At 45.6% G+C, this 16370-nt stretch overlaps 1 protein-coding gene across 6 annotated transcripts in view; it reads right to left on the bottom strand.

The window, feature by feature from the left end:
- Positions 1–13050, bottom strand: part of AKAP10 (A-kinase anchoring protein 10) — a 67047-nt gene extending 53997 nt beyond the window's left edge. For 2 of the 6 annotated variants that reach the window (XM_055090502.1, XM_028499923.2), the window contains exons 1-3: positions 12804–13049; positions 5615–5662; positions 552–734 (exon numbers count right to left, since the gene is read on the bottom strand). In XM_055090502.1, coding sequence (XP_054946477.1) covers positions 552–734; positions 5615–5662; positions 12804–12891 — 319 coding nt within the window. In that variant the 5' untranslated portion in view covers positions 12892–13049. Of the gene's footprint in view, positions 1–551; positions 735–5614; positions 5663–12803 lie in introns of those variants that run through there. The other 4 variants (XM_024127603.3, XM_024127604.3, XM_055090503.1 and 1 more) reach the window with 3 other exon arrangements.
- Positions 13051–16370: the final 3320 nt, after the last annotated feature.

A 16370-nucleotide genomic window follows, 5' to 3' on the forward strand; every position in this document is an offset into this window, starting at 1 on the left:
GCTCACGGGCCCAGCCGCTCCGCGGCATGTGGGATCTTCCCGGACCAGGGCATGAACCGGTGTCCCCTGCATCGGCAGGCGAACTCTCAACCACTGCACCACCAGGGAAGCCCAGGGCTACATCTTATACTTTATCTTTTGATAAATACTTGCAAACTGCCTTCCAAAAAATCTTCACCAATTTATACTTCCGCTATACAGGAGTGGCTATTTCTCTGCATCTACATTAACATTCCAATTATCAAACTTTAAATATTTGCCAGTGTGTTAGGGGGAACATTAACTCATTATTTTAATTTGCATTTCACTAGTATTACTGCAGTGAGGCATCCTTTTCATATATATTGTGGCCAAATGTATTTCTTCTTCTGGAAATGGCCCATTTTTCTACTGGGCATGCTTTTTATATTTACAGAAACACAACATGGAGTCATCCATTTTTTTTTCAAAGTCCCATCCAATTACACGGTTCGGTATCCTCTGGCAGGAATTTCACATATTATACTCATTCCCTCCTCCTAGGAAGTTAACAAAAACTGAAAGTCACTTACCCAGGTCACCAAAATGAGCGGCCTCCATGTGGCTGGGCTGCTTCTTAAGTGTTGCCGTCCTACTGCTCGAAAAGGAGTCCATGTTGGCAGAAATGGCACTGATTGCCACGTGACTTGGTCCTGCAGCCTCCAGCAAGGCATGATTTTTAGTGCTTTTTTGTGGGGAATGTACGGATATTGAAGCTATAATTTTTCAAAAAAGTGTTAAAAATTAAACACAATTTGATAGTCTAAAACTGTCTCCTGAGAGGGCTTTAAGGGAACTTTAAAAATTAGATTTTGTAACACCTCTCTTAAGTACATACACTCAACAAAAATACTTGGGGAAACGGTAAATTAACCAAGCAGCAGAAAATTGGAAAGAAATGTCCTACTATTATTTGTAATTCTCAAAATACTGTGCCCAAAATGTAACTTAAAAGAGAGATGTTTCTTTGAGTTCTCTTTGAGAACTCTACTGAAGACAGAAAATACCAAAGGCAGCAAACATTCTGAAACATGGACCCTTTTCAATTCCTTAATGCTTGCTTGCTGAAGGAACAAAATTAAAATTCCAAAATAAAAGCTTATGGGAAAATAATTAGAAAAATACTCTTCAGGATACTTATTTTACTTTTTAACTGAGTAACAAAATTCCACCATCTAATAAAAACTGATCAAAGTTCAAGCTGCCTAAAGATGAAGCATACTTAAAAACTCACAAAATATATTTTCTTTAGTAGTCTGAAGAAATATTAATATCACCCTTTTGACTTCAGAATAAAGAGGTCAGTCACCAATGTGTTAACAGGAAATCATCAACTCCATATTATAATACCGTCAAAGTAACCCTAAGAACTTGTTGCTACAGCTGAATTAACACTCCGCCTATCCCATTTATTCCACACAAATATCAAAGACGCTCATGAAAGGTTTTTCAGAAGTTTTGGTGTAGTGCATTGCTATAGCAAGAAGGCTAGAAACATACAGGTCACTGAGCACTCCACAACCTCAATATAAATACTCTCAGATGACTAAACTTCTGTCTACTAGCACCACTTGATTTGTTAAGCAGTCAATTTATGATAAATTGGTCAACAGATAAGTGTTCTCAGTCTTAGCAAACGGTTCCCGGACACAGAATCTGAGTAACACCATGTAATACCTCCTATGAAGAATACATAGTACTGCAATTCAATCTATTACTGTGAGATGTGTTTACAGGATAAAACAGATGAGAATGTTCATCTCAGGCATATGTATTTATCAGTCATTCAATAAGAGTTGGGAGAATTATGCAATGGAGTTGTCTTCAAATGATTTTTTCAATTTTAGAAGGAAGTTGTTTTTTGTTTCTATTTTTATGATGAATTGAAGGGAGTAGAATCATTTTGGTAGGTTTATAAACAATAATATCTAGTTTTCTGTATAGACAAGCTACAAATACCATGCATCAAGTAGTGTGAGACTTTCTGACTGTTTCCCAATTAGACGTGTATGATGATGTGAGATAATACTAACTCATCTGTGCGAGCCTTCTTCTCTCTTTCTTAACTTCTCCGTTAGAACCACTTCTCCCACACTCTCCTTCCTAACATCCCATCTCCCTGGGGCCTCTGCGGTCCTGCACTCCTCTCTTCTCCTCTCCCAAGTGCCCTCCCTCTCCTTCTCTTCAATGCACATATCCACGCCCACGGGGCCAGACATGGCATCCATCACTCCTCTGCTTCCCAAGGTTCTCTGTTCTTCTTTTACTTCTTCTGCTAGAAAGCACATTTATTCTCAAACCTTCAGTTATTACCAGAGCAATCTTTTCCAAACTTTTTTTTTTAGCTGTAAGCTCCCCCCACCCAAATAAACTTAACTGGGACCTTGATATGTCTGTAAAATAGATAAAACTTTAGCTAAAACAGGTATCTAAAATCTAAATTGTTATCTAAAATGGACAAAACAGAGTTAACTGTAACTCTGGCTGACTCAAGGGGAAAGCCTCACACACGCGCTTGATTCGGGCCCTCCCAGCGCCAGCTCCAAGGGCTCACCCCTGCAGAGCTGGAGGCAGAGGGGACCCTGACCTGACCTCAGGCTGACCTCTGAGCTCGGCTTCCAGCCTGTGGCTCTAATTATTTGCTACTAACCAACCTCTCATTTGTCATCTTTACCATCTCAAGACCAATTTTTCCAAACGTCAAACTTAAAACATCTTCCAGGCTAATTCTCCTTCTCTAATTTCCCTATCTCTGTCAATCCACCAGTCCCTAAAGCTCAAGATCTTGGACCCATTCTTCCTCACTAGACCTGTTTACTTGTCAAGATCTGTTGACTTTTCCTTCAAGATACCGACCTGTTTATTTTCAACACCACACCCTTCGTACAGGTCTTCCTGTATCACAGCAAAGCACTTCTAGGGTACCCATCCTCTATGACTCTTCCAGACTAACCTCTATAAACGCCATATGTAAAGCATCAACATCCTGCTCAAAAGCCCACAGTGGTGCCCTGTTTTCTCTGTCTCAACTCTTTTCTGGTCTTTAAGACCCCCTGCAGTCCGACCTCAACCTATCTTAACACTTTCCTTTTAGGGGTCTGAAGGTCCTTCCGCCCAGTATACACTCCAAGAAATAAGAAGCCAGGCTGGTAGCGGGAAGAGGAAGCACTGACTCTTTCACTCAAATCCTTCTTACCATTCAAATTTCATACACATTAAGTCTCATTCCTATAAAGGCTTCCCTATGCTCCAGAAACCATCTGCTGATCTCAAATTCCTCTGAACTCCTTGTAATACTAATAACTAACAACTAATCCAACATATCAAGGGTCTACTCTGTTAAAACTAGATGGTAATAGCTACCAATATAAAACCTACTATGTACAAGGCACTGTACTGGTTTCTTTTCTTTCTTTCCTTTCTTTAAAAATAAATTTTTTTATTTTTGGCTGCGTTGAGACTTTTGGCTGCGTTGCTGCACGCGGGCTTCCTCTAGTTGCGGAGAGAGGGGGCTACTCTTGTTGCAGTAGGCAGGCTTCTCATCGCGGTGGCTTCTCCTGTTGCAGAGCACAGGCTCTAGGCGTGTGGGCTTCATTAGTTGCAGCATGCAGGCTCGGCAGTTGTGGCTCGTGGGCTCTAGAGCGCAGGCTCAGTAGTTGTGGCGCACGGGCTTAGTTGCTCCGCAGCACGTGGGAGCTTCCCGGACCAGGGCTCGAACCCGTGTCCTCTGCATTGGCAGGTGGGTTCTTAACCACTGCACCACCAGGGAAGCCCTGTACTGGTTTCTTGATGTACCTTTTTGGGGGTACATTATTTCATTTATCTCTCGCAACAATGCTGCAAGACCAGTATTTTCCTCATTTTGGAGATGAATACACAAACAGAACAAAGTTAAGTGCTTTGCCCTAAGTCAATGAGATAGTAAAGAGGCATTTCAACAGGGAGGATTTCAACCTCGGTCTGCTAGACTCTAGAAAATCACTCTTTTTATCTGGTTACTCGGACTGTGGAATTATTTTGTGGTTAAGATAACGTGTGTAAATGGACGTCTCGAGAGCACCTCCCAGCCACCATAGCGAAAAGGAACAGGTACTGGCCCAGTGTGGTTCTCCACCCGCCACAGCGTTAGCCCTGCCAGAAAGCTGGGTGCCAGCCTTAGCTTCCTCGCCCTCATACCTAATCGAGAACAAAGCTCTATCTATTCCACCTCCCACACGGCTCTGTCCAGGTCTCTTTATCTCCATCACTGCTGATCTAGCCCAAGCCATCTGTGTGTCATCTGATTCGTGCTCCTCTTCCTACCACCAATCTTTAAGTTCAACGAGGGCAGGATCTGGATCCAAGTCTTTTTTGTTCACTGTTACAGCCACAGTTTTTTGTCTAACACCTAGAACAGAACAGGTGCCCAATAAACCATAGTTATTATGATTTTGGTTTATATGCTACTGTTCTGGGTCTGAGTTTGTCCTTCTAATCAGACTGCAAACTTCTTGAGGGCCTGCTTCCCTGCTGCATCTGTGTTATTCTAAAGTTAAGGCAGTGAATGTGAGCACAGACTATGTACTGTCATAAACAGAGTACAAGCATGGAGTGCTTTAGCCTGGGACAGACTGAGGAGTTAGGTAGGCCAATCCCCTCATTGTACAAATGAGTCAAGTTCCCCCAGGTCACACTGTCGGAGGCTAGTGTGCCTCGGACATCAAAGTCCCTCCTGCTACTGCAATCAAGGCTAGTCTTCATAAGCCTCTGCTTGCTGAGGGCTTGAAGTCTTTACCAATATCAAGCAAATTCTCCTTTAAAAAGGCAATATGAACCAACTGGCTTTAAATTATCAGAAATAAGCAGAAAATAAGGCTGTAAGCTACCCTACTTCTCTAATCTTACAAACCTCTAAGTTATAATTAGTGTCCCTCTGGCAATTTGAGCATATGGAGTTACTACTCAATGCTAGCTGCACAACATACAAACATTAAAAAAAAAATCTAAATAAGTGGCAATCTTTAGAATTCACGTAAATAAATTACATCTATGAAATTTGTACGTAATGGTCATGAAAGTAATTTTCATTATGATTTTCCCTTTTCAATTTTTGTACATTGACATAATGAAATCAGTCAAAACTACAGCAGAGATTACAATCTAAAAAAAACATGCTCTTACCTATAAAGAAGGACAATATATTGATTCCACTAAAGGACTCGAAATAAATTTAAGGTTAAGGCCATTCATCCAAAGTAATAAGGAAGTGAAAACTGTGAGCATCCATACTTCCAGATAAACCACAGAAAACCAGGCTTCATAAGTCAGTGGTCAGACTACTCAGTAAAGAGTATTTTTTGCTTTTTTAAAACACAGTCAACTAATTGCTTTGGGGGAACAATCAAATGTGTGATTAGTAAGGACGACACTGGTTCGCTGGAATCACTAGCACAAGCGATCAACGCTTTAGTGAAAGTCTATTATACGGTGGGTGCTGAAGAGAGGGAAATAAGTCACAGTCACAAGTAATTATAAAAGAAGGCAGAGACGATTAACGGCAACAGAAGGGAGAATGTAACAGGCTGAAAGCGTTCATCACTGCAACATGCTGACTCACCTGTACCTGACTTGGCATCTGAGGTCTTCTCTTGCTCTTTGCCTTTCACTGGAAGAGAAGAGAGCACCGTGACCAACTTCTACAGCCAGAAACCCCCTTCCAGACCTTGTAAAAATCACCAGCTCTATTCTGACAGGTGAGTGTGTGTTCAAAGTTCCGCAACACTGGGCGAGCTGCCCTGGAGCGGGGCAGGGCAGTTGTCAGGGGAAGTTTCTCTCAGGAAGCGATCTTTGAACAGCATTTGGTCAAGTACGCTCAGAGCTTAAGGAGAGACAAGGTCAGAACACCTGGGTTCAAATTTGGGCTCTGCCATTCAATAGCCATGTGATGCTGGACAAGTTACTTTAATTCTCTGGGTCTCAACTTCCTTCATTTACAAAACTAGGTCACTGTTATGAGCTAGTAAAGAGTCATTTCAACACACAGGATTTCAACCCTGGTCTGCTAGACCCTAAAAAAATCACTCTTGGGCTTCCCTGGTGGCGCAGTGGTTGAGAGTCCGCCTGCCGATGCAGGGGACACGGGCTCGTGCCCCGGTCCAGGAAGATCCCACATGCCGCAGAGCGGCTAGGCCTGTGAGCCATGGCCGCTGCGCCTGTGCATCCGGAGCCGTACGCAAAAAAAAAAAAAAAAAAAAAAAAAAGAATCTGCCTGTCAATGCAGGGGACAAGGGTTCAAGCCCTGGTCCGGGAAGTTCCCACATATTGCGGAGCAACTAAGCCCGTGCGCCACAACTACTGAGCCTGCGCTCTAGAGCCCACGAGCCACAACTACGGATGCCCGCGTGCCTAGAGCCCGTGCTCCGCAACAAGAGAAGCCAACGCAATGAGAAGCCCGGGCACTGCAACGAAGAGTAGCCCCGGCTCGCCGCAACTGGAGAAAGCCTGCGTGCAGCAACGAAGACCCAACGCAGCCAAAAATAAATAGCAGAGCGGCTAGGCCTGTGAGCCATGGCCGCTGCGCCTGTGCATCCGGAGCCGTACGCAAAAAAAAAAAAAAAAAAAAAAAGAATCTGCCTGTCAATGCAGGGGACAAGGGTTCAAGCCCTGGTCCGGGAAGTTCCCACATATTGCGGAGCAACTAAGCCCGTGCGCCACAACTACTGAGCCTCCGCTCTAGAGCCCACGAGCCACAACTACGGATGCCCGCGTGCCTAGAGCCCGTGCTCCGCAACAAGAGAAGCCAACGCAATGAGAAGCCCGGGCACTGCAACGAAGAGTAGCCCCGGCTCGCCGCAACTGGAGAAAGCCTGCGTGCAGCAACGAAGACCCAACGCAGCCAAAAATAAATAAAATAAATAAAATTTTAAAAAATTATACCATTTCTCCTCTATTACACAAAACACTGGAAATTCTAATGCAGACACACTAGCAAGATCACATGCAGGAAGGAAGGAGCATGGTAGCTCAAGCCAAGTGAGAAACTTACGGGATCTGACACAGCCCACTTTACTTTTCTTATGTTTTTTCTTTTTTTAAAAAAAATTAACTAATTATTTTTTGGCTGCGTTGGGTCTTCGTTGCTGTGCGCGGGCTTTCTGTGTTGCGGCGAGCGGGGGCTACTCTTCGTTGTGGTGCCTGGGCTTCTCTTGTTGCAGAGCACGGGCTGTAGGCGTGCAGGCTTCAGTAGCTGTGGCACGTGGGCTCAGTAGTTGTGGCTCACGGGCTCTAGAGCGCGGGCTCAGTAGTTGTGGCGCATGGGCTTAGTTGCTCCGCGGCATGTGGGATCTTCCTGGACCAGGGCTCGAACCCGTGTCCCCTGCACTGGCAGGCGGGTTCATAACCACTGTGCCACCAGGGAAGCCTAGATTTTCTTGAATATTCTATGTATGCAATCATATTATCTGTGAATAATGACTCTTGTTCCCTTTCCCTCACAAAACTTAACTTTTCCATCTTTTTTTCGTGTGTGCTATTGTGAAGACTATGCTAGCTTTCCTTCTGTTTGTATATCCCTGATATGTTTCTCCATCCTTTTACTTTTAACTTTCCCATGACCTTTTTAACATTTAAACAGTACAGGAAACCAATCTGAAGATCACCATCTTTTTATTGTCTGGGTTAACCCATTTCTTTTTATTGTGATTACTGCTCTTTATTTCTAAAAAAGAACATTCTTAAAACTCTAACTATGATGACAAATTTGTTGACTTCTCCTGGTAATTCTGTACATTTTGTTTTATACCTTTTGAAACTGATTTAGGTACAAACAAGTTCAAAATTTTATCTTCCTAGTACCCTTTTCATTTTATCATAATTTACAGGCCTTCTTAGCCCTAATGGTATTTTATGCTTTAAAGTATTTCATCTACCACACAAACTTTCTTCTAGTTAACATTTGCTTGATATATCTTTGCATCGATTTATTTTCAATTTCTCTATGTCCTTATGTTTTGGTTGTGTCTCTGGTAAATAGGTGCATTTTGGTTTATTACCCAACTTGAGACTTTATCTTTTAGTCCATGTTTATATGAACTTTTGTTAGATTTTTTAGCCATAGAGATTTTATTCTATTTACATTTAATGTGGTTTATTTCTGTCATCTTATTTTGTACTACTATTTCTTCTATAAGAAATAATAATTTATTATTATGAAACATTTAAAACAAAGGCAAGACTAGACCTAAATATGAGGAACACTCAGGTTTAGCAAATCTTAACATTATGCCATATTTGCTTTAGAAGAATTTTTAAAAGAAATAAAACACTGCAGTTACAACTAAAGTCCCTCCCTCAACTCATTCCCCCTCTTCCTAGAGAAAAAAATTTCAGAAATTGAATGTTTATGGTTTGCATCATTTTTACTCTTTAATATATTTATGTATTCATAAACAAGTTACAGCATTGTTTGAAGGTTTTTAAACTTTTAAACCAGTGGTTGTATCAACTGCCATTTCCAGCTGCGGTGTATCCTAATCAAATCTTGATACAGCCAGGCTTTAATCCCAACTCCTAAGGTCTTTCCAAGAACTTCACTCCTGCAAGTAACACCTCTCTTTCTCCCTCTCTACTGGATCCTTCCTAGCACAAACGTGCTTAGCATCTTTTATCTTAAAAACAACAACCCCCCACCCTTACCCCAATGGCCCCTTCCAGCCCCTTCGCCGTTTACCCCTCCTTTTTGAAATATTATCCCTCTTAGCTTCCATGACATTGTACTCCTGTATCCCTGGAGTTTTCTTGTCAATTCTCCTTTGCCAACGACTCATGTTCCTCAACTTCTAAAAGCTGGATTAACCCCGGAGCTCTCTCCTTGTCTACAGCATGGCAGGAGATTCTACCTGGTCACTGTAGAGGGTTGTAGAGGGTTCTACCTGGCCTTCCTAGTAAGAGGGTTGTATCCCGGCACATTAACTGGCTAGCTTCTCTCCATTTCCCAGAAGCCCCTGTGTTAATTAACTGTGACCATATGACTCCATCCTCAGCAATGACATGTGAACAGAAGAGGTATGTGCCATTTCTGGCCAAAGCTTCTCTTTCCCCTTATCAGGAGTCAGAAAGCTGACAGAAGGGACTATAATCTGGCTTTGATAACACAGACTATACCCTAAGAGAAAGAGGAATAACACAATGGGAGGAAAATGATTCCTGAGTGATCGTGAAGCAAAGCCACCTGATGACCAGAGACCTACCTGGACGGTTACACAAGACAGAAATAAAGGCCTACCTTGTTTGAGCCACTGTACTTAGTGTCTCTTTGTTACGGTACCTTAGCCTTTCAACACAACTAATTCATATCCCATATGTACTCCACAGATGAGCTCATTTAGGCCTGTGTCTTTAACCATCATTGATGCAAAATACTTCTAAGTCCAGGTTCAGAACTCAAATTCTGATCCCCTCCCAGAACTACAGACCTGTACAGCCAACTGCCTCCTTGACATATCCACACGGACGTCCAAGAGTTTCCGCAAACTCACAACTGCCGGAAGAGAGCTCTGGACTCCTCCTACCCCAAGTTCTAAGCCTTCCCAGTTTTCCTTCACTGCCATCATTACTCAAGTCATGCTATCTCTATCTCTAAAACATGCCCCATTGCCCTCCACTCCCAGCACATTTCAGCCTTCTTTCTGTCCTTGAACAAACCCCGCTCTTTCCTGCCTCAGGATGTTTGTCTTACCAGTTCTTTCCAGCCAGAATGCAGTTCCTTTTACCTTTGCAAGGCTGGCTCTCCTTCCTCATTGAGACCTCAATTTAAATACCATCTGCTCAGACAAGCCTTCCCTCACTATCCAAACACAAATTGTCATCTGGTGATCTGCTCCCACATCACTGTTTAAATTCCCTGCACAGCACTTATTACTTCCTAATATTTTTCTTGCTTTAATTATTCAACAAATATTCACTAATTTCCTAACTATATCCCAGGCACTAATCTAGACATGGGGATACAGCCATGAACAGAAATCACCTTCCATCCTAACAAAACACATAGCACAGCAGATGGTGACAAATGCTACAGAAAAAATAAAGTAGGGTGTCGGGATGGGAGTGCAGGGCCCGGGGACTACAGTCTTAAGCAAGCCGGTCAGAGAAAGCTTCACTAAGACGTCAATCAATCAAAAACCTGAAGAAGATGGGGGACAAAATAGGCACGTATCTGTGGGAAGAGGTTTCCAGGCAGAGAGAATAAGCGCAAAGGCCCTGAGGTGGGAATGTACTTAACAACAAGGAGGCCAATATAAATGGAAGACTGATGGAGAAAGAAGGCAGGAGATGAACACAGAGAAGAAATGGGACCTAGATTATGGAGGGCCATGTACAGAAAGCCACTGAGGGAATCTGAACAGAGGTGTGCACAATGCATTTCGAAAATACACCAGAGGCGTCAAGAATGGAAGAAGGGAAACCAAATTGAAGCCTATAGCAAAATAATGCTGCTTCCTTGATCTTCATAAAACTGGCTTCCTCTTGACATTTAAGCTGAGATCTGAATGACATCCCTCCGAGGACTTCCTTAACCACCCAACCTAAATAGAGATGACTCCCTAGACCAGGGTGTTAATGGCCAGGGATGGTGAGAAGTGGTTGGATCGGGGTATATTCTGGGGTAGACCCAACAGGTCAGATCTACAGCAGGAGAGAAAGAGGTTCAAAATGAGGTTTTAGCCTGAGCAATTAAAAGGCCAGAAATGTAATTTGTTAAGAGGAGAAAAAGTGATGTGCAGGTTTAGGAGGACTCAATCTAAGGGGAAATTTTAGATACAGTAGGCTAAAGATTTATCTATTAGCCATCTACTAGGTAGAGGTATAAAGTGGACCAACGGTTGGATACACAGTCTGGATTCAGGGCAGAGAATCCAAGCTGGAGATGTAAATTTGGGAGTCAACAGCAGATAGGTGGTATTTAAAAATGGTATTCAGAGACTGGATGGGATCCCTAAATAAGACCATCTCCAGTTTCTATTCTTGCCACATCCAGTTTCCAAAAAGCATCTAGAATGATCTTTTTAAAACATAAGAAGAGATCAAATCACCCCTCTTTAAAATTTTAAAAGTAATATTGTTTCTGCACTTGGAATAACACCTAACCGTGACCTACAAAGCTCTGAATCATCTGATCCTTGTCTACCTCTCTAAGCCCGAGTCACAGTGGGCTTCTTTTCTTTCTGGAAGGGCACCAAACTCTTGCCTCCCAGCCTCTGAACACGTTATTCCCTGTGCCTAGAATGCTCTTCCCTGGCCTCTATACGTTACCTCCTGCTGTTCCTTCAGCTCTAAGTTTCAAGGTCACCTGCTGAGGCCTTTGACTAACATCAAACCGAAATATGTTTCTTCTTTCAAGCTCTTTCATAACACTGTATTCAATTTGTAAACAGAGAGAAAGAGACAGAGAGAGAGAGAGAGAGAGAGAGAGAGAGAGAGAGAGAGAGAGAGAGAGAGAGAGAGATTGAGATTGATTTATTGTCCGTCGACCCCAGCCGACAACAAGCTCCATGGATATAAGGATTTTGTCTTGTTCAGTGCTTAATACTGAGGGCCTAGCACAGTGCCTGGCAAAGAGTGGACGTTCAAAAGTATTTGTTGAATAGAGACAACAGTCTATTGTGCAACATGCAATTTGCCTCATTATACACAGAATGCTCCCTCCCCGCGAAAAACACTACAGCTAACCATTCCAACACTCAAACAAATTAGAGCACCATTAACTATACCAAGGTACCTTACCAATAAAGCTTCCTTGTACCATTTTACCGCTTTCATTCATTCAGAGTGGTTTTCATTCACTCATCATGGTTTCATTCACTCATCACATGGCATCAGTTATTAAAACTCTGTGCGTACTTAAAAGGAATTATTTAATTTATAGAGTTGAATGGGGTCTTTAGAAACCATTGAATTCTAAGGTGAGAGAGGAAAGAGGGTTAACATTTTTCTGTCCCAGGTGACAGAGTTAGTAGCAGAGCTGTCACGTGAACCCAAATCCCTGATTTAGTTTAGTGCTTTCCCAAAAACCCGTTTTTCTCTGGTAAATTTTCCCGGAAGCAACGAGAATCGATACAAGAACCACTAATCAACCCAGAAGGCCCACACTTGTCCACTCTGGATACGTACAGGTAACGAAACGCCAACAACTTAACCCAGGCTCAAAATCAAGCTGCCTCTACTCAAAAATTGGGCAGCTACTACTGAAAATCAGAAATATATGCAGTCTGTTTCTGAAGTTTGGGTTCCAGTACTTAGTAAACTTGCTAATTCATCAAAAGAAGGAGTCGTTTTCGTTAGGAGACTTTTAGCCATAAGTTAAGCACTGTCACTTTAGGGACAGCAGAATCCCGCTCCCCCACCCCAGCCCCCGAAAAAAAGGGGAAACTGGAAAAGAGCACTAGTTGAAGAAAACAATTTTTTCACGTGTTGCTTTTAGACATAAACCCCTCAATATTCTGACAAGTCCGAGACTTCTGTAAAGAAAGTACGGGAGGAATTCCCTTCTTCTGGTACAAACGCACACACACGCACCGCCCCGCCCCCGAAAAGCTGTGTGTCCGCAAATGGCACCACGCCGCGCGGGTCCCGGCACACACTTCGGAACCGGCTGGCCGCCCGCCCGCCCGCCCACGCGGAGGCCCCGCTCCCTCTCGCAAGACCGCGGGCCCCGCGCACAGAGCGTCCTTCCGCGCCTCGGCCTCGGCCTCGCCGCCACCCGCCGCCCCAGGCCCGGCCCAGCGCCCGTCCGCGCCCCTCGTTACCTTTCCGCCGGAAGAAGGACATCGCGGGGCCCGGGTCGGGGCGTAGGGCGCGGGGGGACTGGCGCGGAGAAGACCCGGCTCCCCTCATTCAGCAACCGGCCCGGACTTCCGGGTCCGCAGCGGCCGCCGCGCTAGGCCGAAAAGAGACCCGTCTTCCGGGTGTGGGCCCCGCCGCCTCCTGGAGACGTGCCGGTAGCTCCCGCCGCCATGTTAACAAGCCGCCCGCCCGGAGTTCCGGTCCTTCCCCGCGCGGGGCTTCACGGGAGGCCGCGTGCCGACCCCGCCCCCTCCCGCGGCGGGGCGCGCCCGCACCGCCCACGTGACGCGCGCGCGCGGCCTGCGCTCGGCTCGGGACCCCGCTGCTCTCGCGGGCTGGGACTGCGCGGGCGCTGCCCGAGCCGAGCAACCCCTTCCGGAAGCGGGGCCCCCGCCACGGCCGAGTGTGGCCAGGGCACTGGCGGCCAGAGCGGCCGCACCCCCGCGCTCCCAGCGAGCGGACCCCGGAGCGGGCCTCGAGATGCGGGCCAGGTCCCGGGATGCGGACTCCGGGCACCACCTGCTCTGTGCGGCTCCGCGGTCCCCGCGACCTCAGCCGTGGAGGAGGAGCGTGGGTCTACTACAGGACGCGATCCCTGCGAATGCTCAGCTCTGAAAGGGCAGCGACATAAAAGCCTCGCCATTATTTACCGGGCGGACTCCAGTGGGTCATCCTTCCAGCCTCGTTCAAATGCCATTTTCCTATGAAGCTCTGACCTCCCTCGCCCCTAAAGCAGAGTGACCAGCCTCCCACCCGTGGGGCCCCTCCCACAGGACTGCGTAATCCCTGTAGCTGGACGCTCCTGCCTGGGAGGAGCCTGTAAAATCAATAAATGGGTTTTTCAAATCAGTGACGTCGATCAGGTGACGGACGGAGCAGCAGAGGTCCAGAGAGAAGGGGCAATTGGTCCCAGATTATTCAGCGTGTCTGTGTTGAGACTGCAGTTGAGACTGTAACGAGAACCCGGGGTCTTTTCACCATACAATCAGAGCAGGCTGATAGATTTGTCTGGGTTCGGGGCATGTAAGGTAATCACAGCTGATGCGTATTGAAAGTTCTCTGAGCGCAGGTGCCAAACCCTCCAGATTGATGATGGTCCTTGGGGGTGATCTTGGTATGGGGGAAACCGGACACACAAACATAACCTGCCCAAGGTCACGTCCTAACTGGAGGCGAAGCCTGGACCTCAGAGTCGGCTCCAGAGCCAAGGTCAAGCCTCTCCCTGGGTGGGGAGAGTGTCCGGGCGGGAACAGGAGACTGGCCGAGGCTGTGGATGGCCGAGTGTGTCCCCGACCTGAGCAGGTGCTGGGAATGGACCCCTGTCTGACGGTGGAGGCTGCAGCGAGTCCTAGCGGCGCCCCCGGGTCAGCAGTGCGCTGACACCAGCCTGGCTCAGGGGGACCACCCTCTGCGGTCTGTGACCAGTGAAACCCCGGATCCTGCCCCTGCTCCTTGGAAAGGGAGATGGGGCTGACGTCCAGGGCGAGCGGGGCTGGGGTGGGTCTCGGTGGGTTCCCACTGGGTCGATGTAAGGGGTAAGGGGCATCTAGCGGGGGCCTGAGCGCAGGGCGGCTACCCTCCAAGCTAGAAGTGCGGCGCCCTCTCTCCAGAGTCCACAACCCCTTGGCAGGGCTGTTTCGTGTTTGTTGACTGGTTGATTGGTTGGAACGAATGGGACAGGACGGAGGAGTGCAAGACAAGCCCCGAACATCTCCGGGACGGGAGCAGCGCACAGGGGGTGCGGGGCGGGGAAGCGCTCCAGTCCCTCTAAATCTCCTTCATCTTTTCTTCAACTACGCAAAGAATCAACTTAAAAGCAGGGTCCTATCGCGCCTTCCAGTGTGGTCTCTGTTCCGGAGCCCCTCCTAGCAGAAATTCTGCAGCTGCCTTTATTCCCGAGACAGCTAAATGTATCCCGGTCAGCTAATAATAGCCGTCATTATTTATACAGTACTTATCACATGCTCTCAAGGGACTGAGTGATTTATAACCACAATCTTAGGTAATCCTTCACCTTCTCCCCCACAAAAGCCCTTGTGAGGTGGCTACCATCATTACCCCCAATTTACAGTTGATGACTCCGAGTCTCAGGGTAACTTACCCAGGATCACAAAGCTTAGTAAGGGGTAGGGACAGGATTTCAATCAACCATCCGTCTGACTTCAAGGCCATTTGCTTGTGCCACTTCCTCCTGTCTTTCCCTCCACCTGCTGCTAATTCCCATTTATCCCATGTTCCAGCATGAGATCTCTATTTATTGGGCAAGAATGAGGAGATGAGAGATATTTAGCAGTGCAGACGCCTTCTGAATCACCACCTGTTAAAGTGTTTATATGCTTAGGAAAGCTTTAAGAGAATTATCATTTAATCTTTTGGAATGTGATGATCCACGTATGAATAGAGGTAAAATAAAACAACAATATCAAAATAAGTAAGAAGATTCCATTAGCCTGAATACCCAGTTGTGACAAATTGACACTGCATTGCATTTCTAAGTTAATTTGTTAGAGCCATTTTAATTTACACGTAAAACAAATTTAATTTTTGTGAAACAAAATTAGTTTTTACCAGAAGGAATTTCTTTCATTATGTTCCTAATTTTAAGAGAATCCTCACAGGCTTTTTCTACCAGTTGTATTAATTACAACAAATCAGCAAGGTAAAATCAGCAAGTTAATTATCACAAAGCCAGTGAATAAAATAAATCTCCTACGACAAATACAATTTACAAGTCAAATGAAGGGTGTTCTACAACAAATATTCAAACACATGTTAGTTTTCTATATCAAACATTGATAACATCAAGGAAACTATTCAAACAAATTGATATTATAGGAAAAGAAAGCTCCATGTACTTTTTAAAAAAAATTATTTGTTTTTATTTTTGGCTGTGTTGGGTCTTTGTTGCTATGTGCGGGCTTTCTCTAGTTGTGGCGAGCGGGGGGCTACTCTTCGTTGCAGTGCGCGGGCTTCTCATCGTTGTGGCTTCTCTTGTTGCGGTGCACGGGCTCTAGGTGCCCCGGCTTCAGTAGTTGTGGTGCATGGACTTAGTTGCTCCGCAGCCTTTGGGATCTTCCTGGGCCAGGGCTCGAATCCGTGCCCTGTGCATTGGCAGGTGGGTTCTTAACCACTGCGCCACCAGGGAAGCCGTCCTTGTAGCTTTTTAATAAGCGGGTAAAAACTCAGATTTTTAACAAAATTCAGAATAGATATTCATATAACTTAAAATTCTCCTCAACTGTCTAACAAAGGCTAATTCATAACCCAGTGTTCTACATTATCAAAAGCATTTGTATCAATAGCTCTGTAAAATTTATCTCTAAAAAAAATTGTGGCTTCTGATTTTAGGTTTTTTTTTTTTTTTTTTTGGTGGTACGCGGGCCTCCCTCTGCTGTGGCCTCTCCCGTTGCGGAGCACAGACTCCGGACGCGCAGGCCCAGCGGCCATGGCTCACGGGCCCAGCCGCTCCGCGGCATGTGGGATCCTCCCGGACCGGGGCGCGAACCCGGTTCCCCTGCATCGACAGGCGG

The sequence above is a fragment of the Physeter macrocephalus genome, chromosome 14 (genome assembly GCF_002837175.3).
Source record: "Physeter macrocephalus isolate SW-GA chromosome 14, ASM283717v5, whole genome shotgun sequence".
In the NCBI taxonomy this organism is placed as follows: Eukaryota; Metazoa; Chordata; class Mammalia; order Artiodactyla; family Physeteridae; genus Physeter; species Physeter macrocephalus.